This window comes from Ranitomeya variabilis, chromosome 5 (genome assembly GCF_051348905.1).
Source record: "Ranitomeya variabilis isolate aRanVar5 chromosome 5, aRanVar5.hap1, whole genome shotgun sequence".
In the NCBI taxonomy this organism is placed as follows: Eukaryota; Metazoa; Chordata; class Amphibia; order Anura; family Dendrobatidae; genus Ranitomeya; species Ranitomeya variabilis.
This window is the reverse complement of record NC_135236.1, coordinates 5926298-5946855: the sequence shown is the minus strand read 5'-3', so window position 1 is coordinate 5946855 and position 20558 is coordinate 5926298. Positions and strand designations below refer to the sequence as shown.

At 46.0% G+C, this 20558-nt stretch overlaps 2 protein-coding genes across 2 annotated transcripts in view; both read left to right on the top strand.

Annotated features, from left to right (window-relative positions):
* The window catches only part of FGF11 (fibroblast growth factor 11), a 1303510-nt gene that overhangs the window by 460501 nt on the left and 822451 nt on the right, over positions 1-20558 (top strand). The gene's annotated exons all lie outside the window — the stretch shown is intronic.
* LOC143773335 (uncharacterized) lies at positions 4544-16711 on the top strand. Its single transcript, XM_077260811.1, has 3 exons — positions 4544-6106; positions 6578-6987; positions 16243-16711. Exons 1-3 carry the CDS (start codon positions 4559-4561, stop codon positions 16709-16711), a joined length of 2427 nt encoding a protein of 808 aa, XP_077116926.1. The 5' UTR covers positions 4544-4558.

Sequence of the window (20558 nt, the reverse complement as noted above, 5' to 3'; positions counted from 1 at the left end):
CACTTTAAACCCCCAGGTGCTTCACAAATTGATCCGTAAAAATGAAAAAGTACTTTTTTTTCACGAAAAAATTATTTTAACCTCAATTTTTTCATTTTCACATGGGCAACAGGATAAAATGGATCCTAAATTTTGTTGGGCAATTTCTCCTGAGTACACCAATACCTCACATGTGGGGGTAAACCACTGTTTGGGCACATGGTAAGGCTCGGAAGGGAAGGAGCGCCATTTGACTTTTTGAATGAAAAATTATCTCCATCGTTAGCGGACACCATGTCGCGTTTGGAAAGCCCCTGTGTGCCTAAACATTGGAGCTCCTCCACAAGTGACCCCATTTTGGAAAGTAGACCCCCCAAGGAACTCATCTAGAGGCATAGTGAGCACTTTAAACCCCCAGGTGCTTCACAAATTGATCCGCAAAAATGAAAAAGTACTTTTTTTTCACACAAAATTTCTTTTAGCCTCAATTCTTTCATTTTCACATGGGCAACAGGATAAAATGGATCCTAAAATTTGTTGGGCAATTTCTCCTGAGTATGCCGATACCTCATATGTGGGGGTAAACCACTGTTTGGGTGCACGGCAAGGCTCGGAAGGGGAGGCGTGCCATTTGACTTTTTGAATGGAAAATTAGCTCCAATCGTTAGCGGACACCATGTCGCGTTTGGAGAGCCCCTGTGTGCCTAAACATTGGAGCTCCCCTACAAGTGACCCCATTTTGGAAACTAGACCCCCCAAGGAACTTATCTAGATGCATAGTAAACACTTATAACCCCCAGGTGCTTCACAGAAGTTTATAACGCAGAGCCGTGAAAATAAAAAAATAATTTTTCTTTCCTCAAAAATGATTTTTAGCCCAGAATTTTTTATTTTCCCAAGGGTAATAGGAGAAATTGGACCCCAAATGTTGTTGTCCAGTTTGTCCTGAGTACGATGATACCCCATATGTGGGGGTAAACCACTGTTTGGGCGCACGGCAGGGCTCGGAAGGGAAGGCACGCCATTTGGCTTTTTGAATGGAAAATTAGCTCCAATCATTAGCGGACACCATGTCGCGTTTGGAGAGCCCCTGTGTGCCTAAACATTGGAGCTCCCGCACAAGTGGCCCCATTTTGGAAACTAGACCTCCCAAGGAACTAATCTAGATGTGTGGTGAGCACTTTGAACCCCCAAGTGCTTCACAGAAGTTTATAACGCAGAGCCATGAAAATAAAAAATAATTTTTCTTTTCTCAAAGATTTTTTAGCCCACAATTTTTTATTTTCCCAAGGGTAATAGGAGAAATTGGACCCCAAAAGTTGTTTTCCAGTTTCTCCTGAGTACGATGATACCCCATATGTGGGGGTAAACCACTGTTTTGGCACACGTCGGGGTTCGGAAGGGAAGTAGTGACGTTTTGAAATGCAGACTTTGATGGAATGCTCTGCGGGCGTCAGGTTGCGTTTGCAGAGCCCCTGATGTGCCTAAACAGTAGGAACTCCCCACAATTGACTCCATTTTGGAAACTAGACCCCCAAGGGAACTTATCTAGATGTGTAGTGAGCACTTTGAACCCCCAAGTGCTTCACAGAAGTTTATAACGCAGAGCCGTGAAAATAAAAAATGTGTTTCCTTTCCTCAAAAATATTTTTTTAGCCCAGAATTTTTTTATTTTTGCAAGAGTAACAGGAGAAATTGGACCCCAAAAGTTGTTGTCCAGTTTCTCCTGAGTACGCTGATACCCAATATGTGGGGGTAAACCACTGTTTGGGTACATGCCGGGGCTCGGAAGGGAAGTAGTGACGTTTTGGAATGCAGACTTTGATGGAATGGTCTGCGGGCATCATGTTACGTTTGCAGAGCCCCTGATATGCCTAAACAGTAGAAACCCCCCACAAGTGACCCCATTTTGGAAACTAGACCCCCCAAGGAACTTATCTAGATGTGTGGTGAGCACGTTCAACCCCCAAGTGCTTCACAGAAGTTTACAACGCAGAGCCGTGAAAATAAAAAATAATTTTTCTTTCCTCAAAAAAGATGTTTTAGCAAGCAATTTTTTATTTTCACAAGGGTAACAGGAGAATTTGGACCCCAATATTTGTTGCCCAGTTTGTTGTGAGTACGCTGATACCCCATATGTGGGGGTAAACCACTGTTTGGGCACACGTCAGGGCTCGGAAGGGAAGTAGTGACATTTGAAATGCAGACTTTGATGGAATGGTCTGCGGGCGTCACATTGCATTTGCAGAGCCCCTGATGTGCCTAAACAGTAGAAACACCCCACAAGTGACCCCATTTTGGAAACTAGACCCCCGAAGGAACTTATCTAGATGTGTGGTGAGCACTTTCAACCCCCAAGTGCTTCACAGAAGTTTATAACGCAGAGCCGTGAAAATAAAAAATAATTGTTCTTTCCTCAAAAATTATGTTTTAGCAAGTAATTTTTTATTTTTGCAAGGGTAACAGGAGAAATTGGACCCCAACAGTTGTTGCCCAGTTTGTCCTGAGTACGCTGGTACCCCAAATGTGGGGGTAAACCACTGTTTGGGCGCACGTCGGGGCTTGGAAGGGCGGGAGCACCATTTGACTTTTTGAACGCAAGATTGGCTGGAATCAATGGTGGCGCCATGTTGCGTTTGGAGACCCCTGATGTGCCTAAAACAGTGGAAACCCCTCAATTCTAACTTCAACACTTACCCCAACACACCCCTAATCCTAATCCCAACTGTAGCCATAACCCTAATCACAACCCTAACCCCAACACACCCCTAGCCATAACCGCAACACAACCGTAACCCTAATTCCAACCCTAATCCTAACCCTAATCCCAACCGTAACCCTAATCCCAACCCTAACCACAACTGTAACCCCAACACACCCCTAACCCTATCCGTAACCCTAACCACAAGCCTATTCTTAACCCTATTTCCAACCCTAGCCCTAATTCCAACCCTAACCCTAAGGGTATGTGCCCACGTTGCGGATTCGTGTGAGATTTTTCCGCACGATTTTTGAAAAATCTGCAGGTAAAAGGCACTGCGTTTTGCCTGCGGATTTACAGCAGATTTCCAGTGTTTTTTTGTGCGGATTTCACCTGCGGATTCCTATTGAGGAACAGGTGTAAACCGCTGCGGAATCCGCACAAAGAATTGACATGCTGCGGAAAATACAATGCAGCGTTTCTGCACGGAATTTTCCGCACCATGGGCACAGCAGATTTGGTTTTCCTTAGGTGTACATGGTACTGTAAACCTGATGGAAAACTGCTTCGAATTCGCAGCGGCCAATCCGCTGCAGATCCGCGGCCAATCCGCTGCCAATCCGCTGCGGATCCGCGGCCAATCCGCTGCCAATCCGCTGCAGATCCGCGGCGGATCCGCTGCAGATCCGCGGCCAATCCGCTGCCGATCCGCTGCCGATCCGCTGCAGATCCGCGGCCAATCTGCTGCGGATCCGCTGCCGATCCGCGGCCGATCCGCTGCGGATCCGCGGCCAATCCGCTGCCAATCCGCTGCGGATCCACTGCGGATCCGCGGCCGATCCGCTGCGGATCCACTGCGGATCCGCGGCCGATCCGCTGCGGATCCACTGCGGATCCGCGGCCGATCCGCTGCGGATCCGCGGCCGATCCGCTGCGGATCCGCAGCCGATCCGCTGCAGATCCGCGGCCGATCCGCTGCGGATCCGCTGCGATCCGCGGCCGATCCGCGGCCGATCCGCTGCGGATCCGCGGCCGATCCGCTCTGTGTGCACATGCCATAACCCTACCCCTAACCCTAACCCTACCCGTAACCCTAATCCTACCCCTAACCCTACCCCTAGTTCTAACCCTAACCCTAGCGGTAAAAGAAAAAAAAATATTTTCTTTATTTTATTATTGTCCCTACCTATGGGGGTGATAAAGGGGGGGGTTTATTTATTATTTTTTTATTTTGATCGCTGTGGTAGAACCTACCACAGCGATCAAAATGTACCTGTAACGAATCTGCCAGCCTGCAGATTCGGCGGGCGTACTGAGCATGCGCCCGCCATTTTCCAAGATGGCGGCGCCCAGCGAGGAGACGGCCGGACACCGGGAGGATCGGTAAGTATGAGGGGGTGGTGGGGGGGTGGATCGGAGCACAGGGGGGGGGATCGGAGGACGGGGGGAGCGGACAGGAGCACGGGGGAGCGGACAGGAGCACGGGGGAGCGAACAGGGGGACGGAGGGGGGTACCTGACAGAACGGACGACTGGGGAGGAGATCGGGGGCGGTGGGGGGGGCCAGTACATGATTTCCAGCCATGGCAGATGCTATTGCAGCATCGGCCATGGCTGGATTGCAATATTTCACCATTTTCATAGGTGAAATATTGCAAATTGCTCTGATTGGCTGTTGCACTTTCAACAGCCAATCAGAGCGATCGTAGCCACGTGGGGGCAAAGCCACCCCCCCTAGGCTGAAGTACAACTCCCCCTCTCCCTGCAGATCGGGTAAAATAGGAATTAACCCTTTCACCCGATCTGCAGGGATGCGATCATTCCATGACGCCGCATAGGCGTCATGGGTCGGGAAGGGGTTAAAGCCGTCAGGAGCACGATGGGGTGCCCAGATGAGAAGGGAAAGAAGTCAGCGCAGGACATCATGTTCGCGGGGTTAGGACAAAGAAAACGAAGGTCCTTCCCCGCCATACCCACAATTAAGGAGCTGGTTAAAAAAGAGTGGGAGAAACAACATACAAGAGGATTCTTGCCATCCTCTGCTAAGAGACGCTACCCCTTCAGTGACGAGGAACTTAATTCCTGGCAAAAGATACCAAAAGTTGATGCGGCAGTGGCTTCAACTTCTAAACAGTCGGTCTTGCCTGTGGAGGACTCAGGGACTCTAACTGATCCGTTAGACCGAAAAGCAGAAGCCTTACTTAAGAGGTCATGGGAGGCTAATACGGGGGCATTCAGACCAGCCATATCTAGCACCTGTACTGCAAGGTCACTGCTAGTATGGACAGAGCAGCTGGAGGAACAAATTAGGAGTGGAGCTTCGAGAAATACAATTCTGTCGAAAATCCCTCTAATGAAAGATGCAGTAGCATTTCTAGCCGATGCGTCGGTGGATTCGCTACGTCTAACAGCCAGGTCAGCCGGCCTAGTAAACACAGCCCGGCGAGCACTCTGGTTGAAAAATTGGAAAGGGGACGCACAGGCCAAGGCAAAACTTTGTGCGATCCCCTGCCAGGGAGAGCTTTCAGGAGGCGCCCCTTCACCAGGAACAAACCTACTGAACAAAGGGAGCGCTGGGAAGCAAAGGATCCAAAACAAAGAGGTGCTCTGTTTTCCGGATCCTATAACCAAAAACGTAATAAATACCGTTAATTATGAAGTGGGCGGTAGATTAAAATATTTCTTTGATAAATGGAAGTTGATAACATCTAGTCCTTGGATTCTGGACATTATTGGAAACGGATTGAGATTAGAATTTCATAGGATCCCTTGGGATTCTTTTATTGTAACATCTCCAAGAGGTCAACAACAACAAGAAGCTCTGGAATCAGAGATCCTGTCGCTTCTATATAAAAAAGTATTGATAGAGGTTCCCCGAGATCAAGAAGGGAGGGGGTTCTATTCCCCTTTATTCTTGATCAATAAACCAGATGGTTCATTCAGAACCATCATAAACCTCAAAAAACTAAATTCCTTTTTACGTAACCACACTTTCAAAATGGAATCCATTAGTTCTACCATCAAGCTTTTGTTTCCTAGGTGTGTCATGGCCGGGATAGACCTAAAAGATGCTTACTATCACCTTCCTATACATGCCGAACACCAGCAGTATCTAAGAGTAGCGGTCATCCTGAAGGGACAGGTTCGTCACTTCCAATACGTAGCAATGCCATTTGGGCTTTCTATGGCCCCCCGCATTTTTACAAAAGTGATGTTAGAGGTAATGGCTCATCTACGCCAACGGGACACTTTAATAATACCCTACCTGGATGACTTTTTAGTGATAGGGAATTCTGTGGCTCAATGTAAATTGCGGTTGTCTAACACAATCTCATCCCTGCAGGAGTTGGGTTGGATTATCAACTTCGAAAAGTCCAGACTGAATCCAGACACTACTCAAATGTTTCTAGGGATCCAGCTAGACTCCGTAAGTCAAAAAAGCTTCCTCCCGCATGCAAAGAAAACGACTATACAGTCAAAGGTGTCAGAAACAATAAAAAAACCCTACATGACACTGAGAAAGGCTATGTCCTTACTAGGATCATTGTCCTCATGTATCCCGGCTGTACTATGGGCGCAATTCCATACCCGCCAATTACAGTACGAAGTACTGTCAGCCCAGGGACGGAAAGGACACCTAGAGAGTAAACTAACTCTCTCTAGAGATGTCACAGAATCTCTAGCCTGGTGGCTAGATATGGGACACCTTTCAGGGGGTGTACCGTGGATAGTAGATCCATCCAAAATAATTACTACAGACGCCAACCCTACGGGATGGGGTGCACATATGGAAGATGACATAGTCCAGGATACCTGGAATCAGGCAGAATCATCATGTTCGTCAAATTGGAAAGAATTAACAGCAGTAGGAAAAGCCTTAAATTATTTTCTTCCACAGATTCAAGGAGCAGATGTAAGAGTTTTCTCAGACAACTCCACCACAGTGGCCTATGTAAACCGTCAGGGCGGTACACGGTCAGGAAGTCTGATGACCATCGCAGGGGAGATCTTCCAGTTTGCAGAGACTCATCTTACATCCCTAACAGCCCTACACATCAGAGGAGTAGAAAATACCAAAGCGGACTACCTCAGTCGAAACAGGCTGCGCCAGGGAGAATGGTCCTTAAACAGAACAGTGTTCAGACTAATAACAAGAGCATGGGGAGTGCCTCAGATAGATCTATTTGCCACAAGAGGCAACAGGCAAGTAGAAAGATTTGCTTCCCTGAACTCCATGGATCATCCAGACATGCTGGACTCCCTACATCATCCTTGGGACTTCAGACTGGCTTACGCCTTTCCTCCAATGTCTCTAATTCCGCTAGTGATCAGGAAGATCAGGAGGGAACATGCAAGGGTAATCCTCATTGCACCCTTCTGGCCAAAGAGACCGTGGTTCTCCTGCCTCCAAAGCATGTGTCTATCCGATCCATGGATTCTTCCATTGGACAGGGAACTACTGTTCCAGGGGCCGTTTTTCCACCCGCAAGTGAAAGGGCTTCACTTGACGGCGTGGAACTTGAGCGGCAGTTACTAAGCTCAAGGGGTTTTTCAGAACAGCTAGTAAAAACCCTGCTACTAAGTAGAAAAAGATCTACCACCCTGATATATAGCAGAGTTTGGAAAAAATTCTTAGAATTTCATACAGTACCATTCACTAATCAGGTTCCGATAACACCTATTCTAGAGTTCCTACAAAAAGGTAGAGAATTAGGATTATCAGTGAACACCTTAAGAGTCCAGATATCAGCGTTAGGAGCCCTATATGGATATAATATAGCCGCTGATAGATGGGTCTCCAGATTCATTAAGTCTTGTGAACGAAGTAACCCGGTACATATTCCCCGTCTACTTCCGTGGGATTTAAATCTAGTGCTAGAAGCCTTAACCAGCTCCCCATTTGAGCCTCTAGATTCTATACCTCTAAATGTCCTCACATATAAAGTAGCCCTTTTGGTAGCCCTGACCTCAGCCAGACGTGTTAGTGACATCCAGGCCCTATCAGTAGACCCACCATTCTTACTGATATTCCATGATCGAATAGTCCTAAAACCAGACCCCTCTTACCTCCCTAAGGTAGCATCCACCTACCACAGGTCACAGGAAATATTTCTCCCTTCCTTCTTTGATTCTCCTGTAACCCCTGAACAACATAAGTTCCACACCTTAGATGTCAGAAGAGCCATCCTGACTTATATAGAAAGGTGTCAAACATGGAGGGAGAGTAGGGCTCTGTTTATCTCCTTTCAGGGCCACAAGAAAGGACATGGGGTCACGAGAGCTACCATATCTCGGTGGATCAGAGATGCTATCTGCTTGGCCTATACATCAAAAGGCGAGATTCCTCCAGTGGGTATTAAAGCGCACTCAACACGAGCCATGGCTTCCTCCTGGGCGGAACAAGCGGATGTCCCGATCCATCTAATATGTAAGGCCGCAACTTGGTCTACACCTTCTACCTTTTACAACCATTATAGACTTGATCTATCTTCATCTTCTGATTTGACCTTTGGTAGAGCTGTGCTTAGTACAGTAATCCCACCCGAGTAATGACTCTCTGAAAGTCTCTCATGTGGGGTGCTGTCGTGGCGAAGGGTAAAAAGCTGGATTACTCACCGGTAATGCTCTTTTAATGAGTCCACGACAGCACCCATTTACAACCCTCCCTGATTACGCACAGCCCTTTCTTTAATTCACAAATAATGGTTGTATAGAGTTTTTAAGATATTTTGCTGAATAAGAATTAATACTAAAGCTTTTGCGGTTCCCTTTTTATACTCTGTAAACTAAACTGAGGAGGAGAGGGGACCGCCTCCTTTTATTCTGTAGGTTTCCTGTTCCTATGGGCGGATCCCTCTCTCTCATGTGGGGTGCTGTCGTGGACTCATTAAAAGAGCATTACCGGTGAGTAATCCGGCTTTTTTTTTTGTTTGTTTCTTGTTCAAGGAGGAGTAGAGGGGGATAATTCCTTCACGTGATAGTATGCCTTGACTTCAGCAAAGCATTTGACAGAGTATCTCACACCATCCTTATTGAAAAAATAACCAAGCATAGGGGAAAAATTATGGAATCACTCAAGTCTGAGGAAAAACAAATTATGGAATCACCCTGTAAATGTTCATATCCAAAACTAACACCTACATCAAATTAGGTCTGCTCATTAGTCTGCAACTAAAAAGGAGTGATCACACCTTAGCGAGCTGTTGCACCAAGTGGACGGACATGAATCCTGGCTCCAACACGAGAGGTGTCAATTGAAACAAAGGAGAGGATTATCAAACTCTTAAAAAAGGGTAAATCATCACACAATGTTGCAAAAGATGGTTGTTCACAGTCAGCTGTGTCTAAAATCTGGACCAAATACAAACAACATGGGAAGGTTGTTAAAGGCAAACATACTGGTAGACCAAGGAAGACATCAAAGCGTCAAGACCGGAAACTTACAGCAATATGTCTCCAAAACAGGAAATGCACAACAAATCAAATGGGAGGAAACTGGAGTCAACATCTGTGACCGAACTGTAAGAAACCACCTAAAGGTAATGGGATTTACATACAGAAAAGCAAAACGAAAGCCATCATTAACACCTAAAGAGAAAAAAAACAAGGTTACAGTGGGCTAAGGAAAAGCGATCGTGGACTGTGGATGACTGGATGAAAGTCATATTCTATGATGATTTGCGATTCTGCATGGGGCAAGGTGATGATGCTGGAACCTTTGTTTGGTGCTGTTCCAATGAGATTTATAAAGATGACTGCCTGAAGAGAACATGCAAATTTCCACAGTCATTGATGATATGGGCTGCATGTCAGGTAAAGGTACTGGGGAGATGGCTGTCATCACATCTGCAATAAATGCACAAGTTTATGTGGATATTTTGGACACTTTTCTTATCCCATCAATTGAAAGGATGTTTGGAGATGAAATCATTTTTCAAGATGATAATGCATCCTGCCATAGAGCAAAAACTGTGCAAACATTCCTCGAAAAAAGACACATAAGGCCAATGTCATGGCCGGCAAATAGTCCGGATCTCAATCCAAATGAGAATCTTTGGTGGAAGTTGGAGAAAATGGTCCATGACAAGGCTCCATCCTGCAAAGCTGATCTGGCCACAGCAATCAGAGAAAGTTGGAGCCAGATTGATGAAGAGTCCTGTGTGACCCTCATTAAGTCCAGGCCTCAGAGACTGCAAGCTGTAATAAAAGCCAGAGGTGGTGCAACAAAATACTAGTGATGTGTTGGAGGGTTTTTTATTTGTTTTTCATGATTCCATAATTTTTTTCCACATAATTGAGTCCATAATTTTTCCCTCTGCTTGTTCTAAAAAAGTAACCATTACTGAGTGCCACATTTTGTTCTTGATTTCTTTTAGTGTTTCTTAAAGCAAGAAAGTTGCCATTTGTAATGACTTTAGTTTTGTGCCATGTCTGTGATCTGCTTGTGTTCTACAAAATTAAACAACTGAATGAACATCCTCCAAGGTCGGTGATTCCATAATTTTTGCCAGGGGTTGTAGATGAAGGAATTGAGGGTACACTGATTAAATTTGCTGATGACACAAAGCTAGGAGGGATAGCTAATACTAGAGAAGAGAGAGAAAATTCAAAAAGATATAGCAGTGGGCAGCATATACAGGAGCAATGGGCAGCAACTAACAGAATGGTTTTTAACGGAAAAATGCAAAGTACTACATCTGGGTAATAAAAATGAAAAAAGCATATACAGAATGGGAGGAATAGGGCTAAGCAACAGCACGTGTGAAAAAGACTTGGGTATACTAATAGATCACAGACTGAACATGAGTCAACAGTGTGATGCAGCAGCAAAAAGAGCAAATACAATTCTGGGATGTATTAACAGAAGCATACAGTCTAGATCACGTGAAGTCATTATTGCCCTCTACTCCTCTTTGGTCAGACCTCACCTGGAATACTGTGTCCAGTTTTGGAGCAAGTTCAGAGAAGAGCGACCAGAATGGTGACAGGTCTGCAATCCATGTCCTATGAGGAACGTTTTCAGGATTTGGGAATGTTTAGCTTGCAAAAAAGAAGACAGAGGAGAGTTAATAGCTGTCTACAAATATCTCAAGGGCTGTCACATTGTAGAAGGATCATCTTTATTCCCATTTGCATAAGGAAAGACGAAAAGCAATGGGATGAAACTGAATGGGAGGAGACACACAGATATTACAAAAAACTTCTTGACAGTGAGGGAGATCAATCAGTGGAACAGGCGGCCACGAGAGGTGGCGAGTTCTCCTTTCATGGAAGTTTTCAAACAGGCTGGACAAACATCTGTCTGGGATGATTTAGTCTACTTTCACACATCAGGTTTTTGCCGTCAGGCACAATCCGGCAAATTTAGAAAAAAGATCTGTTTTTTTTCTGCCGGATCTGTTTTTTTTTCTCATAGAGTTGTATTCGCACCAGATTGCGCCTGATGGCCACACAATTCATCTGTTTTTTGCCGGATCCGTCAAAAATTATTTTTCCGGCAGACGGAGAAAACGGAGGTGAAATGAGTGCATCTGGCTACCAATTACTTTTTTTACTGAGCATACCCTGTAGCTATCTCTCGCTAAATCTCCCTGGAGCAGGAAATCTAAACTATGCCTGGTAAACAAAAACGGATCCAGCAAAAAAAAAAAAAAAGGATCCGGCGCATCAGTTTTTCACAATTTGCAGCGGATCCGTTTTTTAAAAAATTCGCCGGATTATGCCTAATGGCAAAAAACTGATGTGTGAAAGTAGCCTTAGTGAATCCTGCTTGAAGCAGGTGGTTGGACCAGATGACCCAAGAGGTCCCTTCCAACTCTACCATTCTCTGATCTATGCTTTTAATACATCCTAGAGCTGTTTGCCTTTTTTTGCTGCTGCATCACACTTTAGAGTCGTGCCATCTGTGATCTATTAGTATACCCAACTTTTTTCACACATGCTGTTGCTTATTTCTTTTCCTCCAATTCTGTAGACGCAATTTTCATTTTTCTTGCCCTGATGTAGAATCTTGCATTTCTCCCTGTTAAATACCATTCTATTAGTCACTGCTTATTATTCAAGCTTATCTAGATCCTTCTGAATCCGTTCTCTGTCTTCTATAGTGTTAGCTATCCCTCCTAGCTTTGCATCATCTGGAAATGTTATTAGTTTACCTTCAGCTCCCTTATCTAGATCATTTATAAAAATGTTAACAACACTGGGGCCAGGACAGAGCCTTGTGGACCCCACCTGAAATACTTTTCCGATTGGATATGCAACCATTTATTACCACTCTGAGTACGATCACTGAGCCAGTTATGAATCCAACTACCCGCAGCCTTGTCAATCCCATACTTTATCATTTTTCCAATAAGGATAGTATGAGATACTTTATGAAATGCTTTGCTGAAGTTGAGATATACTATATCTACTGCCTTTTCCCGATCCACCCAGTTAATGATTCCATCATAGAAGGAAATTAGATTAGTCTGGCATGACTTGTTTGCTACAAACCCATGATGGCTCTGGTAATTACTGTATTCTTATCCCAGTACTTACATACATGCTGTTTAATAATTTGTCCACAGCTCTTTCCTGGTATAGAAGTAAGGCTCACTGGCCTGTAATTTCCTGGATCTGTTTTCTTTCCTTTTTTGAAGATAGGGACAACATTTGCCCTTCTCCAATCTTCTGGGACTTCTCCTGTTCTCCAGGATTTTTCAAAGAGTCTGGTTAGTGGTTCTGCAATTTCCTCTAACTCTTTCAGTGCCCTAGGATGTAATTCATCTGGATCAGGAGATGTAAATTCATGTAAATTATCAAAGTGTTCTCTCACCATCTCTCTGTTTATAGATAGTGTGGATTCTTTTATTTCTTCGATAGCACCGTGAACATCAGTTGATGTTACATTTTCTTTCTTAGGCCCCTTTCACACATCAGTTTTTTGCCGTCAGTCACAATCCGTTGGCTCGATAGATCCGTCGCAGGTTGTGAAAAACTGATGCAACGCATTGGTTTTTTCGACGGATCCAACTAGCGGATCTCGCTAATTGGATCGTAAACAAAATCGGAGCATGCTCAGTTAAAAAAAAAAAACGGAATCAGTTGCCAGATTCCATCATTTGACGGATCCGGCGCCCTTAGGCTTCCATTCGATGAAAAAATGACGGATGGCGACAGATCCGTCGCTGTCCGATTTTTCGACATACAAAAAAAAAGTTACTTTGTCCGTCATCTCTGGCCACCGCACAAACAATTTTCAATGGATCCGGTGAACGACGGATGAAACGTGAGGCCATCTGTCACTAATACAAGTCTATGAGAAAAAAAAACTGATCTGGCGGCATCCGGATTCGTTTTTTGTTTTTTTTCTAATTTGACGGATTGTGACTGATCGCAAAAAACTGATGTGTGAAAGCGGCCTGAGGGTATGTTTCCACGTTCAGGAAACGCTGCGTGTTTGACACTGTGTAGAGCCGCAGCGTCAAACACGCAGCGTCCAGATGTTACAGCATAGCGGAGGGGATTTTATGAAATCCCGTCTCCACTATGCGTGGTAACACGCATCCGGCGGCCCTGCGATTCCGGACATGCGGCGCGTGTTTTTAGATCGCAGCATGTCCGTTTACCTTGCGGCTGCGCCGCCGCAAGGTAAGACACAGGGCCCTATGTGTGGGGTACGATGATGCCGGATGTGTGCAATTAACACATCCGGCATCATCGCGTCAACAGAAGGGGCGGAGCTTATTGCAGAGCGGGTTTGCCGCTCCGACCAAACTGCCAGCCATCCTGAACATGGACATGTACCCTTAGAGAACACAGATGCAAAACAGCAATTTAAAAGTTTGGCTTCTCAACATAATTTTTTGACCACTTCACCCTTTTCATCCTGCAAAAATCCTATAGCATCTCTTGACTTTTCTTTTGCGTTTGACATACCCACAAATCCTGTTTTTGCTGATTTTGGTCTCCCTTGCCAGACTCACTTCATTACTGGCTTTAGCACTTCTAACTCTTGCTCTGCATTCCCTGCAGACAGCATTATATTCTTCTTTAGATATGCCTCCTCTTTCCATTTAATTTACATTTCTCTTTTCCTTTTTAACAAGTGGTTAGGTTTTGTGTTCATCCATCCTGGTCTCTTTAAATGCTTCCAATATTTCCTTCTTTTCAGGATTGTGCGGTGATAAAAACATATTGTGAGTTTGTAAAGGCAAATGCAGACACTGCTATTTGTTAGAACAATGTTCATTTTTTTTTATTTTCTGTAAAGTAGTTAAAAATTATCTACATTTCTCTTCCATGTTTTGAAATAGAAAACCGTGTGCAATGTTCCAAATTCTGGAAATAAAAGCTAGTATAAAGATTTCGTGATTAACTCATGTTTTTGAACACACTGCTATTATTTTGAACACTACTGTACATATTTGGAGAAGAGACTGACGACCACGACTCAATACACATGGAGAGAAACAGCTATTACAGTACAGTCAGCAAAAGTGGCAAAAATCTCTTGAACTTACCGTATTTTTTGGCATATAAGACGCACTTTTTCCCCCCAAAAAAAGGGGGGAAAATGGGGGGTGCGTCTTATATTCGCAATGCAGGCTTACCGTGGACCGTGGCGGCAGAGGTGCGGCGGCAGAGGTGTGGTGGCAGAGGTGTGGAGATGAGGAGGCGCAGTGAGCGGGGTCCCTTTCCCCGGTGAGGTGATGCAGCAGCCCCGGTAATGCAGCAGGGCCGGGTGAATCCTGTTGTTATCGGTGCGCGCGGCCATTTTCCTGAGGCCGCGCGTTCGCAGATGGAGCTCTGCTGCCCGGGGCTTCAGGAAAATGGCCGCGGGATGCCGCGCGTGCGCAGATGGGGATCGCGGCGGCCATTTTCCTGAAGCCCTGGGCAGCAGAGCTCCATCTGCGAACGCGCGGCCTCAGGAAGATGGCCGCGCGCACCGATAACAACAGGATTCACCCGGCCCTGCTGCATTACCGAGGCTGCTGCATCACCTCACCGGAGAAAGGGACCCCGCTCACTGCGCCTCCTCATCTCCACACCTCTGCCACCACGGTAAAAGGATTCACCCGGCCCTGCTGCATTACCGGGGCTGCTGCATCACCTCACCGGGGAAAGGGACCCCCGCTCACTGCGCCTCCTCGTCTCCACACCTCTGCCACCGCGGTAACAGGATTCACCCGGCTCTGCTGCAATACCGGGCTGCTGCATCACCTCACCGGGGAAAGGGACCCCTCTAACGCCATACCTCCTCATCCCAACACCTCTGCCGGTAACCACTGCTGCCACCCTCCCATGGACACCAGGCTGTGGCGTCGCCCACCTAAGCAGGAAGGGACCCTGCTCAGGTGCACGCCGTACCGCCTCACCCCACCTCTGCCGACACCATGCCTCCTGTGACCCTGCTCTGCCACCACCAGCCCACAGGTAAGATACTGTAAATTCGGACAATAAGACGGACCCCCCATCTTATAAAAAATCTTTTTTTCTGCAATTTTCACCCCAAATTTGGGGTGCGTCTTATGGTCCGGTGCGTCATAGTCCGCGAAATACGGTATATACCGTATTTTACGCTTTGTAAGACGCACTTTATTTCCCCCAAATTTGGGGGGGGAAATGTGGGTGCGTCTAACAAAGCGGATATACCGCTTACCATTACAGGCTGGGATGAGGGGGTGTCCGCCGCCGCTACTGCCCGCCGCTGCTGTCGTCCGCCGCCGCTGCCGGGGTTGTCCGCTGCTGCCCCGGGTGATGCTGGAGGCTCCGGAGCCGCGGGGGGGGGGGGGGGGGGGGCGCTCTGGCGACATTTTGTGAAAGACCAGAGCCCCCAGGCAGTTCGCCCATGCGTTCCAGTATGACTAATTCCGGGAAAATGGCCGCCGGAATCTCGGGAGTTGAGATTTCAGCGCTGAGATCTCATCTCTCGAGATTCCGGCGGCCATTTTCCTGGAGTCAGTCATACAGGAACGCATGGACAAACTGCCGGGGGCTCTGGGCTTTCACAAAATGTCGCCAGGGCCCCCCCCCCTGCAGCACCGGAGACAGCCCTGCAGCATCGGAGACAGCCCTGCAGCACAGGAGCCCCCTGCAGACCCCTCATCCCAGCTTGCAGCACAGGAGCCCCCCTGCAGACCCCTCATCCCAGCCTGCAGCACAGGAGCCCCCCTGCAGCACAGGAGCCCCCTGCAGACCCCCTCATCCCAGCCTGCAGCAATGCTCCACTCCTGCCTCCAGCAACGACCCTGGGCCCCTGATCCACCACAGCCACAACCCCTGGTAAGTAATAAGACGCATGGATTATAAGACCCCCCACCAATTTATTTAAAAAAGTTTTTTCCTATTTTTCTCCTCAAAATTTGGGGTGCGTCTTATAATCCGGAGTGTCTTACAAAGCGAAAAATACGGTATGTAGAAGTTTAGGACTTCATAAAGTCAATGGCCATACCAATGGAAAATCTCTAGGAAGATATACATTAAACTTCCATGTAGGAAGGAGTGTAGTAGACTACGCCATTACAGACATGGACCCGGCAAATAGTACCTTCATAGTCACCCCACAAAGTCACCTGACAGATCACAGCCAACGTCTTTTGTACAATCTACAAAGAAATCAATAGAAAAGCCTCAGCAGAGTGGCCTCTTCAACCTGCCTCCATCCTATAAATGGTCCAAAGCGTCGGCAATAAAATATAAAGAGGTTCTAAACAGACCCCCAATACAGGCGATGCTCCACCACTTCAACTACGAGTACAAGCCTAACCAAGGAGTGAACCAAGCTACAAAAGTCCTCAATGATATATTCTACACCATAGCCAGATTGTCCGACCTTAAAAAAAAAAAAAAAAGAGTCAACCGTAAAATGCCAAAAGAAAAACAGACCAATGGTTGGTTTGCAGAATGTAAAACCGTTCAGAAGACCCTGAGAACAGCCTTAAACAAGAAACACAGAGACCCCAGCCACCCGTGTCTGAGGGATGCCTACATCATACAAAAGGCAACTATCCTCAGGAAGAAGAAGCAGTTACATCGCCACCAAATTTAAACAACTCCTGGGAACTATGGAACCACACGGGCGGAAAAAAAACATCCAAAGCTGCAACATCTGGCTCTAGTACTTCAGTGACCTCTACAAAGACATCCCGAAGGAAAGACTAAAGGTACCTTCACACGAAACGACTTTGTAACGATATCGCTAGCGATCCGTGACGTTGCAGCGTCCTGGCTAGCGATATCGTTTCGTTTGACACGCAGCAGCGATCAGGATCCTGCTGTGATGTCGCTGGTCGCTGAATAAAGTCCAGAACTTTATTTGGTCGTCCGATCGCCGTGTATCGTTGTGTTTGAAAGCAAAAGCAACGATACCAGCGATGTTTTACACTGGTAACCAGGGTAAATATCGGGTTACTAAGCGCAGGGCCGCGCTTAGTAACCCGATGTTTACCCTGGTTACCAGCGTAAAAGTAAAAAAAAACAAACAGTACATACTCACCTGCGCGTCCCCCAGCGTCTGCTTCCTGACACTTACTGAGCGCCGGCCCTAAACTGAAAGTGAAAGCACAGCTGTGACGTCACCGCTGTGCTGTTAGGGCCGGAGCTCAGTCAGTGTCAGGAAGCAGACGCTGGGGGACGCGCAGGTGAGTATGTACGGTTTGTTTTTTTTACTTTTACGCTGGTAACCAGGGTAAACATCGGGTTACTAAGCGCGGCCGTGCGCTTAGCAACCCGATGTTTACCCTGGTTACCCGGGGACCTCAGCATCGTTGGTCGCTGGAGAGCGGTCTGTGTGACAGCTCCCCAGCGATCAAACAGCGACGCTGCAGCGATCGGCATCGTTGTCGCTATCGCTGCAGCGTCGCTTCGTGTGAAGGTACCTTAAGCCAAGAACAGAAAAACATTGGCAAAACTAAAGGCAATGAAGAAAAAACTAAAAAAAATATTCCCAAACCCTCTGGATACACCAATCAAATTAAAGGAAGTTACAGAGAATCTCTTCTGTTCACACGTTCCTGATTTCCCTGCTGTTTTTTCTGCACTAAAAACCGCAGCTCTTGGCAGAAAACGCAGGTGCGGTTTTTGGTGCGTTTTGGTGTGTTTTTTTGGTGCGGTTTTTAGTGCGTTTTTTTATGCAATTTTCTCAGCAGATTGTCTGTGTTTGACACAAATAAAGCTTTAACTTCAGTGGGGGGAAAAAAAAAAAAGAAATGATGTCATTTCCTTGTCCAACCCTTTTCTTCTTCCATCCTCCATTTTGGGACTAAACACCAAAATGAGTGGACGTGTTTTGAATGACAGCGCTCCGCAGAGTGCTGAGCGTAGGCCAGATCACAGCCCGCGGATCCAGCTCTATCCAGCTATTTAAGTCTACGTTCACATTTGCGGTCTGCGCCGCAGCGTCGCCGCATGCGTCATGCGCCCCTATATTTAACATGGGGGCGCATGGACATGCGTCGCACTTGCGTTTTGCGCCGCATGCGTCACTGCGGCGCACGCGTCCGGGCGCAGAGGACGCAAGTTGCATTTTTGCTGCGTCCAAAATCAATCAAAAAAAGGACGCATGCGTCGCAAAACGCAGCGTTGTGCATGCGTTTTGCTGCGTTTTTGTTTGCGTTGTGCGTTGCCGACGCTGCGGCGCACAACGCAAATGTGAACGTAGCCTTAGTGCCACGTATTTAAGTGCCACGTATCACGTATTTCAGTGCCACGTATTTAAGTGCAACGTATCATGTATTTAAGTGCCACGTATTTAAGTGCCACGTATTTCAGTGCCACGTATTTCAGTGCCACGTATTTAAGTGCCACGTATCACGTATTTCAGTGCCACGTATTTAAGTGACACGTATCACGTATTTAAGTGCCCTGTATCACGTATTTAAGTGCCACGTATTTCAGTGCCACGTATCACGTATTTAAGTGCCACGTATTTAAGTGCCACGTATTTAACCCCTTAAGCCCCGAGGGTGGTTTGCACGTTAATGACCGGGCCAATTTTTACAATTCTGACCACTGTTCCTTTATGAGGCTATAACTCTGGAACGCTTTGACGGATCTTGGCGATTCTGACATTGTTTTCTCGTGACATATTGTACTTCATGTTAGTGGTAAAATTTCGCAATTTTCCAACTTTTAATTTTTATGCCCTTAAATCACAGACATATGTCACGCAAAATACTTAATAAGTAACATTTCCCACATGTCTACTTTACATCAGCACAATTTTGGAACCAAAAATTTTTTTTGTGACGGAGTTATAAGGGTTAAAAGTTGACCAGCAATTTCTCATTTTTACAACACCATTTTTTTTTAGGGACCACATCTCATTTGAAGTCATTTTGAGGGGTCTATATGATAGAAAATTCCCAAGTGTGACACCATTCTAAAAACTGCACCCCTCAAGGTGCTCAAAACCACATTCAAGAAGTTTATTAACCCTTCAGGTGTTTCACAGGAATTTTTGGAATGTTTAAATAAAAATGAACATTTAACTTTTTTTCACACAAAATTTATTTCAGCTCCAATTTGTTTTATTTTACCAAGGGTAACAGGAGAAAATGGACCCCCAAAGTTGTTGTACAATTTGTCCTGAGTACACTGATACCCCATATGTGGGGGTAAACCACTGTTTGGGCGCATGGCAGAGCTCGGAAGGAAAGGAGCGCCATTTGACTTTTCAATGCAAAATTGACTGGAATTGAGATGGGACGCCATGTTGCGTTTGGAGAGCCTCTGATGTGCCTAAACATTGAAACCCCCTACAAGTGACACCATTTTGGAAAGTAGACCCCCTAAGGAACTTATCTAGATGTGTGGTGAGCACTTTGACCCACCAAGTGCTTCACAGAAGTTTATAATGCAGAGTCGTAATAATAAAAAAATCATATTTTTTCACAAAAATTATCTTTTCGCCCCCAATTTTTTATTTTCCCAAGGGTAAGAGAAGAAATTGGACCCCAAAAAATGTTGTGCAATTTGTCCTGAGTACGCTGATACCCCATATGTGGGTGTAAACCATTGTTTGGGCGCATAGCAGAGCTTGGAAGGGAAGGAGCGCCATTTGACTTTTCAATGCAAAATTGACTGGAATTGAGATGAGACGCCATGTTGCATTTGGAGAGCCCCTGATGTGCCTAAACACTGAAACCCCCTACAAGTGACACCATTTTGGAAAGTAGACCCCCTAAGGAACTTATCTAGATGTGTGGTGAGTACTTTGACCCACCAAGTGCTTCACAGAAGTTTATAATGCAGAGCCGTAAAAATAAAAATCATATTTTTTCACAAAAATTATCTTTTCGCCCCCAATTTTTTATTTTCCCAAGGGTAAGAGAAGAAATTGGACCCCAAAAAATGTTGTGCAATTTGTCCTGAGTACGCTGATACCCCATATGTGGGGGTAAACCACTGTTTGGGCGCATTGGAGAGCTTGGAAGGGAAGGAGCGCCATTTGACTTTTCAATGCAAAATTGACTGGAATTGAGATGGGACGCCATGTTGCGTTTGGAGAGCCCCTGATGTGCCTAAACATTGAAACCCCCCACAAGTGACACCATTTTGGACAGTAGACCCCCTAAGGAACTTATCTAGATGTGTTTTGAGAGCTTTGAACCCCCAAGTGTTTCACTACAGATTATAACGCAGAGCCGTGAAAATATATATATATTTTTTTTTTCACAAAAATGATTTTTTAGCCCCCAGCTTTGTATTTTTACAAGGGTAACAGAATAAATTGGACCCCAAAATTTGTTGTCCAATTTGTCCTGAGTACACTGATACCCCATATGTGGGGGGGAACCACTGTTTGGGCGCATGACAGAGCTCGGAAGGGAAGGAGCGCCATTTGGAATGCAGACTTAAATGGATTGGTCTGCAGCCGTCACGTTGCATTTGCAGAG